Raw genomic sequence first — 17,651 nt, forward strand, 5'->3', positions numbered from 1 at the left:
AGTCACGTAAAAGTACTTGTTTGAGACGGTTAACTTTCTCCGTGTAAAGTTACCCAATTCAACAGGAGGCCCATTGATGGATTTCAATTTGCGTTAGAAAGCTATCAAAATTATCGTTTAAGGGGTTAGATGTTTATTCTTGTGAAATTGATTATATGTGTCAGATTCTTTGGCCCAGGGCTCAAGTTTTAACACAGTGGGCATCGGCACACATGCAAGACATTACATGGGTAGTTTTACATATAGAATCCAGTAAGCCTGCCCACTATTATTAAAACGAAGCTTTCTGTGTCTCGTGGACGGCGTATGTCGCGTCGACAGCGCAATGCAGCAAAGCCACCTTTTTCTGACGATGATGATGGTAGTGGGTGAAATGAAAAAAAAAAAAAAACGCTTCCCGTGGTCGGAATCGAATCTGGGTTCCTCACGTTATGAAGACGACGTCTACCCGATTGCGCCATCCCGACACGGTCGAAGCAGTTTGTATTTGTAGACGGGTGCATGGACGTGCAAAATTAGACAAAAAGATCATGCACCCCTTCGTTTAATGGCGACGACGGTCGAACGCGAAGCTTTCTTCGTGTGGAAATCAAAAGTCCAAGAGCCAATGTAAAAGCCGCTGTAATAAAGAAGACCAAACTCCGTGCGAGTCAAATTCAAAGCTCAATGAGTCAAAGCCCAAATCGTCTGCCAGTCACAGACCAAACTGAGAGGACTACCAAAGAATCCGTCACGAGTAAGCGTCGCGTTCAACCATTGTCGTCGATAGACAAACAGGTGCATTATTCTTATTTTCAACTTGTGCCCTTACTGTTACACTAAGGCTTCTAAATACAAATCTAGGGTTGATCTGTTTGTTTTCTATGTACAGCGTTTTCAACGGTTTCTTTGGCAATGTCTATGGGCAGCAAGTCACGAACATTCTTGAGAGACATCTGCTTTCTTTTCTCGTCACATACGAATGAATCCTTCCTCTTTAGTGAATATATACAAGGCATGACAGACGCGCAAATATAACTTGCAGTCCTCTGAGCAGGTCTTAACGACACTCAAGCTATATGTAAACGGTTCGGGGCTTTCTAGACACGACGAGCATAATGCAAAAGAAATGGTCGGAGTGTTCAAGTTTGGACACGTTTTAATTTTCTGTCACTAAAAAAAAAGTAATCTTTCAAAAGCTTTAGCCTCACACCACGATTCCTCAAGTTGAAACATATCCATTGCCTAGCGCATTCGAATGCATCGGGCAGATGTCATAAATCCGTGAGAAGGTTCTAGCGGCTTGCGTTCGCGCCAGAGTGCAGAACCAGAGCGCGGCAAGTAATCTCTAAATAATTACCTCCAAGGTTCTTTAACATCGTGGGAGATTTGATGGACCTCGAAGAAGCTTTCCATCGGGCCAAGGACGTGAACTCCATGAGCCAAGTACCCTCTTGCTCGGGGCTTGTTAAGATCATCGGCGACATGGAGGACATCTATTTCGCCCACAACACGTGGTCGCTGTACAAGTCAATGTTGCGCATAAAGAAAAAGTACAGCCTTCCGTATCACCACCTGCCATACTTTACCGGGTCAGGTGAGTGACAAAACCTCTCTTCCGAGAAGAAGCTCCCCCGGTACTATGTGATCTGGGAACCGTATGCACTGCATAAAACCATTATATATTCCGGCGATGCATTATTACATTTGCGATACATGCGAGAACAAGGAGGCGTAAGTTTATATGACAAAGAACTAGACTTGAAAAGCATAAGGGGTAGTATTCTACAATGTGACTTCTCAGTATCTTATGCAGTAGTAGTAAACTTTTGTAGCTATTAAACAAAAAATACCTGATCGCGTTTTGGGTGTGGCTACAGTAATTAAACAGGCTTCAGGGCCTGCAATTTTCTTGCGGAATTTATTTAGTTTTGTTGTCGAAATGTGGTAATGGGATGCTTTACCCTTTTGTAACCTCTGAAATCTACAAACACAGCGGGCGCATTTGCAAAGGAACTACCGCGCTGTCGAGTAGCACAACTTTTGCTATTTACACCCACTATTTCTCGCCCCCTCTCCTAATCAGTCTCCTTAGGCCACTGGGCTTGCTCTCCACTAAGTTACGCCATGGTCATACGTGCTTGTCGAACTACAGGTGCTGGACGCAGGACGCCGCCTAGGTATTAATGCATGTGGTTGGTAATAAACATGAAATCATGCATTACAGTATCAAGCATTGCAACCGGAAATGCTTCCTTTTATACTAGTTAAAAACACTCCTACTGCATTCAAAGTATAACGGTCTGTACCTGGAGCGATATATTTTTAAAATTTTACGGCTTTTGCAGCATATTGGGGATAATTCGCGAAAGCTACAAAACAAAACATCGTCGTATCGTGCGATCATTGGATCGTTTGCTTTCTTAGGTTCTGTTTTCTCCCGGGTTTCACAAGTGTGGACCCGTCACAAGTTACTTGACTGTTACGACCCACGACGTTCTTTTGAGAAAATTGGGATCAACATTCCCTTAGTAATTGGGTTTTCGCCGTGGACATGCGAAGTTGCACCTTCCGGAATTAAAAAAAATGCCTAATTTCCTACGCTCTGCATTCTGCCGCCCCACGTTCTCCTGTGCCGGTGGTTTATACTATTCAAACTAATAACGCAGATATTCATTGCGATTTCTATTTTTCTCGCTCCAGATAATGTTGTGCCAGGTCACACTATGACCATGTCATCTTACCCTGGAAACTTAATGTCCTGGGACGATTTCTACCTGATTTCATCCGGCTTGGTAAGAAATCGAAATTGCTTTCCGCGATAGTTTCTCGCGTTGCATTAAGGCCCTTGGTGAGAATTATAAAGCCTTAGGACGCGTACTCGCCCCGCATCAATTTATAAGTGGTTAAAAACGGTCATAAGTAGGTGTATTAGCTTATGGAAAATTTGCCACATAAGAGATTAATTCAGTTTTCAGTATAATTCAGTCAGTTCCTTTTCATTTAGGTCCTCCGAAAAAAAGTTGACTTTAAAGGCTAAAACTTGCGTGGTTATAAAGGGACTTTCCAAGGTTCGGGTAAAAAAAAGTGACAAAACATCAGTCGGAAACCACTATGAGTGATATTTAAAGTTGAAGCTTATAGCGTCCTCATGAGCGTGAGCAAAGCGTTACGCATGAGCTAAGCTGGCGATGAATCTCCAATTATTCGTTGGAAGCTATGTTACCATCATTGCTTTACACGCATGGTTCGTGGGCTGGGAAACGTCCCTGCTTTCACGGCCAATGGCATGGGCCACAGGTGGGCCGCAGCCAGTTTCTTTGGCACCGCCGTTTCAATAAGTGTTGGATGAGAGCCGACATACATGAGATGCATAGTATTTTTTTTATTTTTTGCACATCGAAGTGGACCAACCCAAGGCGTCCCTCCTTACTAAAGTGTCCCCACTGTGGCAGCAACGAGAAACCCAACCTTTTCCACCTTAGCAGCCTTCTCAGACGGCCGTGCGCAGTTGCTAGGAAGCGTCACGGTTCCGACGTCGGTGATAGAGCATGTCGAGTTTGTTAGGGACAACCCCGAAATGTCAGAAAAAATCACAGACTTTGCCCTGCAAAATGGTCTCTATAGGATGGTTTAATGGCTAAGCGACTACCTGTTCAAGTTCACCAGTCACAAATGAACACCGGTGCGCATCCATCTTGCCCCACCAACCGTAATGTGCCATCAGGAACTATGCCGGACACCCCTTCCACTCAGGGGAAGGCCAGTGTGTGTGTGTGTTGCTCCAACGAAACCTCGAGAGACAGCTACAGTGATAGCTACAGTGAAGCTTGAACATTACTTAGATGTACTACAACTACTTAGTGGCGTATTTCCCAATCCTCCTAATCATTTCCTAGCAACAGGGCTTTATAGCCACCTTTCTAGAATAAAGTCATTCATTCATTCATTCTTTTTTGCACAAACTTTCTGTGATATGATGGGTACGTTGTTTTAAAAGACTGGGCCGGTTTGTGTTCATGCGATTCCGACATACTGGGGACCGCTGTATGTTTGCTATTTTTGTTCCACATAAAAGCATTTCACCCCTTGTAGTGTTTAGTTTTGAACTGTCACGTGAGGCGATTACAATGGCCGGTGCTGTGTTTAAATTCTCTGCAAACAGGTGACGTCACAATACTTGTGGTTGAGCTAGCTTTTTGGTCATTAAAGCTATTCACAGTGCTGTTGTTGAACACTACTGCACTAAACAACACAGAAATTAGTACAACCATCAAGCCTGCCTTTTTTGCCATAGGGATCCTGATACAGCTCGGGAGGAATGCCAACGAAAAATGTTAAACATACCAACACGTGATCCAGAGTGTCAATCGCTGGGTATTAAACTACGCACTCGACACAAAAATGAAAGTATACTTCCATCCAAATAGCCTCCTCGTTTATCGAAAACAGAAGTTGTGAGCTTTAATTCGCGTGTCGCGAGAAATTTAGTGGGTGCATAAAACAAGCGAATTTTAAGGTACATAGAGCTTTGTGTTCTTATGTACCTGCAGCGACACACTCCCGTATGCAGAAACTGGTCAGAAGTACAGGCCTGCCATTTCCCTTCCGTCCCTTCGGCCAACCGGCAAGAGGAGGACAGTAATTGGGCCCTCTTGGTGCCCTTAATTGTACAGCGACATCTCAGAGTAAAGATTACTTACGACGTTTTTGTCTAATGAAGTAATGAAGCCCCTTGGAGGTACGGCATTACAGGAGGTGAAGAACTGTAGCAGCAATCCGTGAATCCTGTAGCACCCTTGTGGCAGGCACAGTCAGGGATTCCAAGCTATAACGCCAGTGTCGTTTCATTTCAGGCTGTCTTGGAAACATCGATTTCGAACAACAACGAGCAGCTCTGGGACTTGGTGCGACCGGATGCGTCCCCTCTTACTTGGGTACGAAATGGCGTCGCCAATCGTCTCGCCACCACTGGTCAGGAGTGGCAGGGGATCTTCTCCAGGCTTAACAGCGGCACGTAAGTCCCCTCGGTGTTAGATTATCGCATTGAAGAGGCCTAGATTAGATAAGGCTTTGTTCATGGGTGTTTGTTAGCCTAGAATTTGGAAAAAGTTAATGGTCATTGACGAAACAAAACCTTCGACAAAAAAGAAAATGCCGCTCGACACATCTATTTGTCATATATGCAGCTATATTCGAGAACTGTCGAAGCTTTGAACATTCACGTTAGCTGTCTAGAGAAAGGCGCAATATAATTGAATAAATAAGCATCTTCACATATCATAGAGGTGTTTGTAAAAACTAATTGAAATGAAGTATCATCAAATCACATAAAAGCAGTACACTTGCATGAGCTGTGGGGGAAGCTCCTGAGACTACATGTGGCTAGCATACGCTTGCAATCACCACCACCACCACCATCATCATCATCATCATCATCATCAACAACAACAATAACAATAACAACAACAGGAGCAGCAACAACAACAGCAACGACAGCAGCAGCAGCAGCAGCAGCCTACTGAGGTCCACTGCAGGACGAAGGGCTCTCTCTCCAACTGACCTCCAACCGCTCCTGTATTACGCTGCCCGAGTCCATTAAGTATAGAACGAAATTGACTCGGCCATTCGACAACGGTTCGATGGTTGGGACTACTAGCCCTTCCTTTGTGGAAACAAAAGCGCATGACAACTGTCTGAGGAACTCCACCTCAACAAAGAAAAAAAAAGTTTTATGACAGGCAGAACATAACTTGCTGGCCCATGCTAGCAGACGGCCGAAACCGAAACCGCCCTGTTCTGAAGGCCAGTCATAGCGAGTTCGGCGCTAGCATGACCTGTTGAAGGTCAGCCCAACTGCTCCCTGTAAACGATCTATAGGGTCAATAAGTTACCAACAGCGTGTCGCACGTGTCGCCGTAAGAAAACAATTAACCGAAGAATTAAATTATTTAAACATAGACGTTTGTGTATTTTTTTCGACAGCAAAAAAAAAACGTGTTAAAAGCAATATTTAAGCCCAAATTCCAGAAAGGCTCGCGCCCGAGTTTCGTGCTCCTGGCATGAGCGTTAACCGTAACAAAGATTATCGTCTGTCGACGACATTTGCAGCAAAGCATGCAGATAGAGCACAGCTCTTTGGTGCCAGGTACAGACGGCAGTGGCCTCCCGTGACCCCTGCGCGACCGTCACGCCACAAACCAAAAGCTCCCTCCATATTAGCAGGCACGCGAAGCGTCCCTTCGGACTGCAACTTCGTTTATTAATGCGGGTAATGATTCTGCTTAACAAAGAATTTTTAATCAGTCCAACATAATGTTTAAGGATTCAGTTTGACTGGTGACCGGCCAAGCGCGTTCTGCCGGTCACCAGCCTCACATGTCGTAAATATTTTGTCCGGGAGGATGCTTCTCTTTTCTCGCCTTTGCAAACTGTTGTAAGTATAACACCCGTTATCAGTGTGAGTGAACTCAGCCGACAAGAGGCTTGGGTGAGTTGGCCAATGACGGACTACTGAAATTAGCGCAAGAAACACGCGAGACATGCGCTTTAATTGTCTGGGCCAAGTGGGTTCTGCTATCTCGTTTAATGAGCGTTCTGCCGTAGCTGGAACTAAGCTACAAAGACAGTGTTCGCGTTTTATTTTTGCAGATACAACAACGAGTACATGATTCTGGACTACAAGCTCTTCACTCCTGGAGGACAGATTCCAGAGGGCATGCTCTGGCTTCTTGAACAAATGCCGTGAGCATAAGGCGATGTTTTTTTTTTTTCTTGAACTTGTTGCAGAGATGCTGCTAAGGTTTTCACAGGTGCATTGCCTTCAACTTTATGTTTCTTGTTTTTGAATTACTCAGGGGCTTGATAAAGGCAGAAGACATCAGTCATCTACTGCAACAGCAAACCTACTGGCCCAGCTACAACTTGGCGTAAGTGGTCGCACATACTCTACGGCGTGACGGGTTCGATGTATGTATGGCGAGGGAACACGTAGCCAGCCTTATAGGAGTGAAGAGAAAGATGGCATAACTTCCACATTTTAATGGTTGTGGGTGGAGGGCTCTAAAGCGTGAAAGAGCTCTGCTATTTACCACAGGGACTTTTCCAAGTAAACTTCAAGTAATTTCAAACATAGTACCACGTGAATTCAAAAGCATTCTAAGCACCCCCAGCCAATTTTGCGGGATTGCTAGAAATTCAAATCAAGTCAAAGTAAATTGCGAAAAGTTCCGGGAAATTCTAATTTACTTGAAGTGAATTGTTTGTCAAAGTGAAGTCTAAGTTATTACGAGTGTTATAAATCAGCCGCAAGTAATCAAGAGCAGTTCCAAGTAAATTTCCCTAAGTGCTAGTAATTCCGAGTAATTATGAATAATTCTACGACTATTTCCCTCAGCTGAACAGTGTGTCACATTTACAGACAATCACGCGATATAAATTCCGCCTAATGTTTTTAGTGATTCCCCTGGCGCGAAATACCGGGCCGCATAGGCAGCTAACGCAGCTCGTATGCGATTAGAATCTACAGCACCCTAGAGCTTCACCGATTCCTCCAAGTATTTAACTGAGGAGAAACGGGTGTTGATGGAATGTTCAATAGTTGCACTTCCTTGCGAAAGTAAGCGCAGAGCCCAGTGCAGTGTAGTACTTCGAAGGGAGGAAATTTCTCATATTTTGTTACGATTTTGCATTCATATTGCATCATTTTATCATTTTGCATTCACCCTCGTTCCATTTTTTTTTTCAAGATACTTCAAGGAAATTTTCGAAGTCAGCGGAAAGCCACCCCTGCTGGAGCAATACGGCGACTACTTCAGCTACAACAATACACCACGGGCCCAACTGTATCGACGAGATCACGTGAACATCACTGACATGTCGTCCTTGATGAGATTTATGAGGTGCGTGGACAACGGCGGTAAACAAATAGTCGTTAAGGATCATAGAAACACGAATTTTATTTTAATGTATTTTTTAATATCATGTTTGCTTGGTAAGTACAATTATGTAAGGTTCCGCACCAAGACACGTAAGGAATATTACGAAGGTCGCCGAAAAAGTCAAGTTAAGCACTTGCAATTCGCTTTATTTATCAATGTAGTCTTCGTTGAGGACAACACAAACCGTTCTTTGAGCTTCCAGTCCCAACATGTTATCACAACAAACCATAAATTGGCAAGTGCAAACTCGCATTGAGGGCACTGATCGCACGTCCACTGGACTAACGTATTTTTCCCCTCCTCCCGAGCGAGATGTTCAGATTTGCGAATAAAAAGTAATTGGACACGGCGAGACGCTTACAGTACACTGGGATAAGAGAATTAGGAACTGATTACAAGACCAGTTCATGCAATTTCGTCATGCCGACGGTTTGCTTCAGCTTTCAGATTGCGTACTTCAATCTGATGTGAGACCCGTTTAGGTTAAGGTATCCGAAAATGATGTCTTCGCCGCCGGTGTATAGTTACCATTAACTTTATATAATCAGTTTAGATCTACGTAGCTGTCCATTTCATTAGAAAAAATGTTTCTTCAATGCATGAAACTCGTCCTTTCCCGTGAAAAATGCTGGCAGGCTCGCTTCAAACGTATGGCGGACGAAGATATGCCATGCTTATCAATAACATCTCAGCTGAGCTAGATTGAAGACCGATACGAAAAAGTCATGACGTCACCAGAAAGATTGTCGCTCCATCTCATAAACATTTACTAACTTATGGTGTACACACGATTGGCACGGATTTAAAGGGACTCTGCAACACTTATGATAAACACTTTCATTTTTTTCTTCGCGTCTGGAAGCACTACGAAAGCTAGTTATCGCAAAGCACGAAGCGGCACTGCGTGCGTGATTTTCTCTTCAAAGCATGTGCGCCTAACGTTTCTGCTTTGCCCTTGTGACCTTCTTTTTAATGTTGCTATCGGATGCGTTCATTGCTGCAACTGAAGGAAAGTCAGCCAGTAGTCGTTACACCACTGTAGTGACGTAATTCGAGCGGTTGAAGAACGCCAAGGCGGGAAGGAAGAGAAAAATAATATGTGAAAGAGTTATCTGATGGGCATAGACTCGTAATTCTTGGCTGCGGTACCTTGCGACTCCTAATCTAAGTATTGGAAGTGTTTTTCGACGACATTTTGCAAGCATTTCAGATTTCAAAAATATTGAAAAAAGTGTTCCAGCCTAAGACAGGAGTGTCTGCTACATCGCGTGGCATTTTATCACGACGTGACAAACTCACCTAAAATAGTAAATGCTTTTTTCTTTGAAACGTAAGTTCGGGTCAAACACCACAATGGATTCCGCTATGTACTAAACCCGACATAATATAGATGGAGCTGGTTTTCAAAGCTGGGCCACGATCTTGAATATTTTGCATGTTAATAAGCCCGAGAACAGAACTCCCCGACCCTATCAAGCTCTTATTCAGCTCCTGCAGTCATCCTTACCCAAGTAGCGACAGAGAGAGAGAGAGAGAGAGAGAGAGGGAGAGAGAGAGAACTTTATTAAACAATAATGTGACGGTGGTTCCGCAGTACGGCAGTCCATGTGGTTTCCGGGCAGCCGTAGCCCAGGTCACAATGAGGAGGTGGTGCTCAGGTCGAGAGCTAGACAACAGTATCTACTACTGATCAGAGCAATGGGACAGGTTCAGGGGCGGAAGGTCAGAGTTTTTTGCGCAGTCGAATATTATACGTTCCAGGGTTCCAGGCTCCCAACACAAATGCCTACATAAGGCATCCCCGAACAGATAATAAATTGTAGCTGTATCTATTCCGGTCAAAAAACGCTGCCTTTTCTGTTCGGCTTTTGGTCGGCCCTTGTTGTATGCTAACTGCCGCACCCATTCCAGGTACAATGACTACCAGAACGACCCACTTTCTCACTGCAACTGCACGCCACCCCAGAACCCGATCTACGCCCTTGCTGCACGCTACGACCTGCTCGATCCGAACGGACAATACGACGTCCCCGACGTCGTCTACATGCCCGTAGGGGCCATCGACGCAAAGGTAAAGCTTGAAAAGTACTCTGTCCGAACACCAGCGTACACTTGGTGTGCCAATAGAAGTTGTTCGTTAAACTTGATCCGATAATTGTTCGAAAGTTCGAATGTTACAGGGGATTGTCGCAGTTTTTCTGATATGGTTATCATTCCCAAAATTTATCGTAGTTTTACTTTAATATTGAATTAGCGCCAGCGACTGACATTTTTCGCACAGTTTCATATCCCTTCATTATGCCAGACGTGTGGGCATGGGCCATTGGAAAAACTCAGTAGATTCAAGGGTGCCTTTTGATGATTTGGGATGCGGGGCACTGGACGCTTTCCTGCGAAATATATATACATGAATGGCTGCAATAATTGGGGTAAAGATCGCTGCTTTAGCAAATGGGGGGCTTTGTATCTTCGCCGTGAGGTCTCCTGGTACACCTACGCAGCCCAATACGGACAGGGATAACGAAAACAGAACTTCAGGACGAGCGCCATTCCTTTTCCTTAGTCCTCTCCGTAGTGTGCTCAGGCGATGAACTTTTACACTCGTCCGATTTTCAACCCTACTATTCTACTGTTTTGTTAACTATCTACTACGCCCATATCATCCGCCGTATACAGCCACGGGAAGTACATAGCTTCTTGAGTTTGGTTTTTTAGTTCAATGAACAAAACCCAGGAAAACTTTACATCAGGCAGAAAACTGAAAACACTGTGCTAGCCTATTTTTTTATTCGGACACGTAACCTGTGTATCACACGGGCAGCTGTACGCACATCCATAACCGGGTCTGTCTGTCTGTATCCAATTCATAGGCCAGAATTTAGATAGTTTTCTCCACCACTGAACAGGACGGGCCTTGTGTGCTTCAATGTCCAAAACCCTGCGGCCACATCTAATAGTTGTCCAGCCACATTTCAGTAGTTGATACTTCAGAAAAAGTGTTGAAAAATGAACTTCTAAGGAGCTACGTTCTCATTTTTTTCGGCGTGTTTCATCGCGGTAGTGCGGAAAAGCAAGGGATGGAACCAACATTTTTTTGTTCTAAATGTATAGCAAGTGGGTGGCCTCCTTAGTGCAGGCTGCTGCGTGCTTTCGGTACTTGTGTGGCCCGCTGGATCAGGTTTCCCTGGTCATGCAGATGAGAGCATGGTCAGCGCACATTCCCAGCGCTTGGCAATAGTTCAGGAGAATGGGGGGTTGGGAGGTGATGTGGACAGAAGAATACGATGTGGGAGCTAGTGGCTGGGATGTGGCAGTCGGTGCAGTTGAAGGCATAACAGCTTGGAAAGAGGTGGAGCAAGATGGTCTCCCTGTAGTTATTACTGTGGAGACGCCCCGAGATATGACATTCTTCGTTGGTGAGGGTGGGGTGTGGACGAGGATATTTCGTCTTGGCGTGTGTTTCGGGAATGCAATAAGATATCGGAGCAGGTGGCTAGTAATGTACTGTAACGTGTCTGCCGTGATGGCCATGCCATCCGGCCTCGTCGGAAGCGTCCGGTTAGGGCTGCTATGGCGTTACTTGGGGTGCAGACGATTGTGATGGTAGGAGGCGATGCTAGGGCAGGCTAGCAAGGGTGAAGTAAATAACGGTCTTGTCTACCGACTCATTAATCTGCGCAACACTCTTACCCATTTATTTCAATGTCTGGTGCACTTCAACGCGCATTGTTTTATTGGCAAGTGTCGAAGCCATTGCACCTTTTCTACATTCTTGCAGATCACAAACTCAGCTATGATGGCCTCTCTGGAGTTTACGGGCTACAGCGGACCTACGTACGACGACCAGCCCGTGTTCCAATGGAGCACCAGTGGCTTTGACGTTCCGCACGTAGGCCAGCCGGACAGGTGGGACTTTGCTCCCGTTGACGGATGGGGCACGTGCCCTGGACTGCAGCCGTAATTGTACAATATGTAAAAATTTATGCAAGGCGCAAGGACTACTACTTGGCACCTTACACTTTGCTCAATAAACTTCTCGTTTGACAAATACGCCATTTGCTCGTACGTTACTTCTCCATTACGACCAATTTTGGAGGCGATTAGAACAATCAGTAACTCATTGATTGCGAAGCTCCAGTTGGTTCACAGAGCTTACGAAAGGTTCCGGCCTGGCTCGGTGTGCGCGAGCACGTGCGCCCGTGTGTGTGACTACGGTGTGTGCTGCGCCATCCCTCTTCTGCTTCTCGAAGAATACGCACCCGTACGTATCGATGGTAGTGACATAAAATTTTAGCCGGCGATTTCTTCTCTTCGCAGCATTAAAAACCGCCAGGATAGTGCCCACCGTGTATGCGCATCCGTCCGCATCTCTCAAAACAAAACAACAGGCCCCTGTATCCGTCATCTGCGCTGTTACCACCCGATTCTCAGCCGTAGCGTCAACAGACATGAATAATCGGAGTGATGCTCTATATGCCCTAAAGAACTTCTCACCGCCACGTGAGAATGGAGCCATGGTTGCAAAAGGAAGCGGCACGACGCCCGAAATGCCTACGCTGCAGCGCAGTTGCCGGCGAACACGAGCATTGACACATGTGCTTCAGCACCTTGCACACGGCAGAGTCATTCAGTACAAAAACGAAATAATGCTTCCGAGGAAATTGTGAATGATATTACGCACACCAGTTCAGATACGACGGCAGTCGAGCAGGGCGCACATTGTTAACTAGGATTCTAGCGACATCTCACGGCCAGCGGCCGAAGGGGGAGCCGCTCACTGAGTACTCGGCAATCTTTGGCCGATACCAAAACACGGCAGATGGAAATCAGTTTATCTGGGCTGACGACTCCACTCGTGTCTTGCGACAGGTAGGCTGTATGACGCTGTGCGAAACAGTAAGTAACGTCGAGCTAATGCTGTTGAGCTCGCTGGGACGGCCTCATGCGTGCGCTGCCATGCCGGAGCCTTCGCGTCCCCGTTGCTAATGCGACACACATGATTGCCGGCATGCTCGCCAAGTCAATGAATACAACCAATACCCTGCAGTGAAGCCAGTGAAACCGGAGAATTTCCGTCACAAAACTTAGTGATATTGCTTATGTCCGGCGTACCTACTGAGCCGAAATTTATAGACAGAAAAAGAATTTATCTAAATGAAGGGATAGGGACAATAAGACATCAGCATCGTGTCTTATCGCCGTAAGAACACGATTAATTAAAAAGTACAAATAATTAATAATAGATGCGGGTATAAATTTTGCGATAGAAAACAAAAAATACGCGGTAAAAAATGCGCGGATCCATCCTGTGAAGGTGGGTGGAAAGCGAAGTTCTAAACGACACCCACAACGATTGCCCATGCGACGCCACTTCAATTCACACACGTGGCTCTTAAAGAGTGAAGCCAGAGGCAAGTGAAATGTACTTAACCGCACCCTTTATTACTTCAAATATATATTCTTTGGTAAGGTTAAATCAATGCATGATTCATGAATGGTGGTTGGTTGAGTTGAATTCGTGAAGCGCATGACTGGGACCCCATTTTTATCAAATTAAAGGATGCTCAAACCCGCTCTTACACGATCTCACTTTTCCGTATATGCCGCCGCGGACGGAGGCGATGAGATCGGCGGCAGTGACGAAGGATCAGTGAGATTCCATGCGTTGCTGTGAGCTTCCTTTAATTTTAACTCCTCGCGCATGCGCAAAGCTCACACACGGCTGCTACACGTGCCGTTCGTGGAACGCACAGCGGCACGAGAGGTCGCGCGACGCTATCACGTGGCATTCAGCGAGAACGCATGTGCAAAACGCGCAGATGTACTTGTTGAGTTCACCGTCTGTCTTCCCCACCACCAAGTGGGCTCGTCTGTCAATCGGTAAGATAGGAGGCTCTCGCTTTGTTTTTCAGTTCGTTCCAGGTTCATTTCTGGCGGTGCCAGTAACTTCTTTTATTTTTTCGCGGGAGTTTTCTGTTGACACCAACTGTCGCTTCTGAACTCTTGGGGGGTAGAGGTAAAAATCTTTGCCTTAAAATAATATTTTATGCCCAAAATACCCGAGCCTCGGTACTCCTGACTCGAGCGTTAAACCTAACAGTAACTAAGAAAATTTCCCAGCAGATGGGGCGCCAGTATTGCGAACGCGGGAATATAATTTAAATTCTACGGGGCCGGACAGTGTAGACGTTCCTCCATATGGCTCTGTGTTTTCACAGCTTTCCTCGTGGAGATACCTACGGATGGAGTACTTTTCATGCCGTTTAATGTGCGTAAGGGACACCCGAACCGCAAAGTCTCCACCACGAGTGTCCCTCGACTCTTACTTCTGAGTAATCGCCACGGAGCCCCCCTAACCCTAACGGCGGTCGGGCCGCGGCCGGCCGACGGCATGGTCGAGCATGTCGGGTGCATTGAATCACCGAGGGAGAGGGGGCAGCACTGAAAACTCCCGAAGCAACCATTCTAGAGGGAATAAATCTACAACCGATGGCCGTTGAAGGCTACGGTGAGGCTATTGATCCCAAATCCTTCTAAAGCGAGCCCGGATGGCTCCTTAGCCACTCTAGAAAGAGCAGACGCGCGCTCGCGGAGTTACGCCCATCCTCTCAGAAAAGGTTCCATCAGCCATCAATCGGCGCTCCCAGCCTCCCTAGGAGGATATTAAGATTGTACTCTGTACTCCAATTGTACCAGACAGTCACCGCTACTACTTTGGTGAAAAGGAATGTACCGGCTCTCCAGCACGACATCGAAGAAAAAGTGATCGAGCACGGTTCTCCTGTAAATTTTCCCTACTTCCAAGAAAGGTGACACTAGCCTGTTCATACTTAACAGCCCCCTAAAACAGCACAGGTTCGCTAATTTCTTCCGCAAGACAATAGAAACCGCCAAGGACACCGGCTGCTCATACTCGGCGATTTCAACACGGCCCACTCCGAAAGGTGACACACGAAGGAATTGGTCAAGAGCAAAAACTTGTGGGCAGACGCGCAGAGAGAAGGCCTAATTCTGATCACGGACCCCAGCCAACCCACGCGGCAAGGAAATAGCGTCTCCGAAGATTCCAGCCGGAACTTGCGTTCTTAAGGAACCTGGCTAAAGGCAACAGTGCCGATTGGAGCAACCTCGGCCAAGATTTGGGCAGCGACCACATCATCAGCCGCCTGATTCGCGACAGGCCCGGCCAAATCTAAAGGAACAGTGTGCAAAATCATTAACTGGGAAAAGTCGAGGCACCATTCCCAAGAAACCGGCGGTGAAATACGCAACATGGATGAGTGTGCGGCTAGAATCAAGAAGATGTCGGAAGATGGTATTACAACAGTACCGGAAGAAGCGGAACTTCAACAGGTGGATTCCATGGGCTCTTACACATGTGGGACGCTAAAGAGAGCCTTCGGAAACGGCACAAGAGGAATAAATTCAATAGGCCAGTCAAACGCCACATAGCGTCACTCAAACTTGAAATTCAAGAATACGCAGACAAGCACACGCAGCAAAATTGGCACGCTCTATTTGAGCGTACGGAACTCCAGATGGGCATGGCTAAAGCGTGTAATATACTCCGGCACCTTATCGATCCCGCCCAGAGTAAATAAAAACAGTCCAGGAGTCTGGAAAGACTCTTTCACACGCACAACCAGGGTGATGTACACCAGAGAATCCAAAAGATGCAAGCTAGCTATACACCCGAACACCCCGGCGAGAAGCATGAAGACTATAAAGGCGCTCCCGATGCAAAACTGAACCAACCATGCACCATAGAAGAGTTCAAGGCAGCCCTATAGGAAGAAAAACCGAAGGCATCCCCGGGCGCAGATGGCATCTCTGCTGCACAACCTCGCAGATGAAGATGCAGGCTCTTACTAAACTACTACAACAAGTGCTGGCACAACGCGACGCTGCCCAAGCAATGGAAGAAAGCGCTAGTGCGGCTCATACCTAAGCCCAGAAGGCACTTAGTGTGGAAAACCTTAGACCGATCTCCCTGGCATCCTGCCTCGGAACGCTCCTGGAACACATGGGTCTCAATATGATCAACAACCACATGAAAGACAGACAGCTCTATTCACACTCTATGATAGGCTTCAGGGCCAGTTTGTCGACCGAAGACATGATGCTGCAACTACAGCACCAAATCGTAAAAAACGAAGACAAGGCGGCCACTGACGTCCGCATGATAGTCACGCTTGATTTCACCAAAGCCTTCGACAGAATGAAACATGATGCAATTGTCCGCAATCTCCATAAATTACAGGTAGGGGAGAAGAGGTACAACTATATCAGGGAATTTCTGAACGCCAGAATGGCACAGCTCAAGCTGGGACCCCATGAATTAGCCCGAAATCTCAACGGGGATCATCAGAACTCCTCAAGGATCGGTAATTTCTCCATCACTATTCAACGCCAGCATGATCCACCTCGCCAACAAATTGCAAAGCATATAAGTAGCACACCACAGCATTTACGCCAATGATGTCACTTTGTGGACATCGGGGGGTAGAGATGGAGACGTACAGAGGTCAAAACTGTTAACAACAACGCGCGAACGCGTGGCTTTCGATACGTGCAGCGCAGCCTGCTGATAGCCACCGACGTGACCAGCGAGATTAGGTGACAGCGCTGCGGCGGCTTGGCATGCGAAAGCTATTGTCGATGCTGGGTGCCGAGGCTATTGTCGAGGCACTGGGTGGACACAACCCCCTCGAAGAGCTCATTGAGTTGCATCGCATTGCACACCTCGAACTCCTGACCAAGACGACCACCGGCAGGCATATCCTCGACCGCCTCCACATCCCGCACGAGAGCGCGTTTGGAGAAAAAACACTCCGTTCCAGCCATACTACGCAAATGTATGTACATTCCTCCCCTCCCGGAGAACTTGCATCCAGTCTACAACGAAAAGAGAAGAGAAAGGTGAGCCCTAACGCTAGGGAAACCGCTCCCAGGAGAACCTTAAGTCGTCCACACGGACACTTCCTCTTACGAAAAATGCAGGGCTATGATCTCAGTCGCCACCGACCAGGAAGGAAATGTTCTCACCGCCTGCTTCATCCGAACATGACACCCCAAAGAAAGTAAAGAATTTTCCATAGCGTTAGCCCTAGCAAAACCCAAGCGAAAAAAAAATTGTCAGCGACTCCCAGCCCGCAACCCGCAACTTCACAAAGGGGAGAGTCTCCACTGTGGCACTACGATTCCTTGCCCAGCAGGACAAGGACGTAGACACCAGAACCACTTTAATATGTTCACCCGTACATGCGGCGCTGGAAGGCAACGAACGGGCCAACGAGGCAGCTCGAGCATTCGCCTACCGAGAGCCCCTGCAGCCCGCCCTACAACCTGCCGACACCCCCAAGCCTGTGCACCCACCGTGACGTGCTCGATCAGTACCAAGGCGAAAGGCGAATACCCTGCAGCCGACCCCTTGGTGACTATAAGACAGGGAGTAGCATGGAGACGTCCCCTGACTAATACATACCCAAACCCAGGCTCTACAGGCACTTTCACGCACAAATGCGGGATGGTAAATGTAAACACTGCCCCCAGCTTGCCAGCTTGGCACACATGCTCTGGGAATTCCCTGCTATACAAGGAACAGACTTCAGCAATACAAAAGTAACGTTTATTATCAACAGCAAGGATCAGTGGGAGACCGTGCTGCCATCCGGCAGTGGGCCGTCCAGAGGACCGAAGACGCCCCTAGGAGCCAAGAAATCCTGGCCGTCG

The 17,651-nt window shown here is 46.8% G+C and overlaps 1 protein-coding gene across 5 annotated transcripts in view; it reads left to right on the top strand.

The window, feature by feature from the left end:
* LOC144145399 (putative phospholipase B-like 2) overlaps positions 1-11,970 on the top strand; it is a 58,261-nt gene extending 46,291 nt beyond the window's left edge. For all 5 annotated transcript variants that reach the window (XM_077676992.1, XM_077676993.1, XM_077676991.1 and 2 more), the window contains 8 exons: positions 1,347-1,576; positions 2,683-2,774; positions 4,836-4,996; positions 6,631-6,723; positions 6,837-6,908; positions 7,728-7,880; positions 9,831-9,990; positions 11,698-11,970. In XM_077676992.1, the coding sequence (XP_077533118.1) occupies positions 1,347-1,576; positions 2,683-2,774; positions 4,836-4,996; positions 6,631-6,723; positions 6,837-6,908; positions 7,728-7,880; positions 9,831-9,990; positions 11,698-11,880 (1,144 nt within the window). In that variant the 3' untranslated portion in view covers positions 11,881-11,970. The remainder of the gene's footprint in view (positions 1-1,346; positions 1,577-2,682; positions 2,775-4,835; positions 4,997-6,630; positions 6,724-6,836; positions 6,909-7,727; positions 7,881-9,830; positions 9,991-11,697) is intronic.
* Positions 11,971-17,651: the final 5,681 nt, after the last annotated feature.

The sequence above is a fragment of the Haemaphysalis longicornis genome, unplaced genomic scaffold (genome assembly GCF_048455015.1).
Source record: "Haemaphysalis longicornis isolate Haplotype H1 unplaced genomic scaffold, Haemaphysalis longicornis Haplotype H1 scaffold_7, whole genome shotgun sequence".
In the NCBI taxonomy this organism is placed as follows: Eukaryota; Metazoa; Arthropoda; class Arachnida; order Ixodida; family Ixodidae; genus Haemaphysalis; species Haemaphysalis longicornis.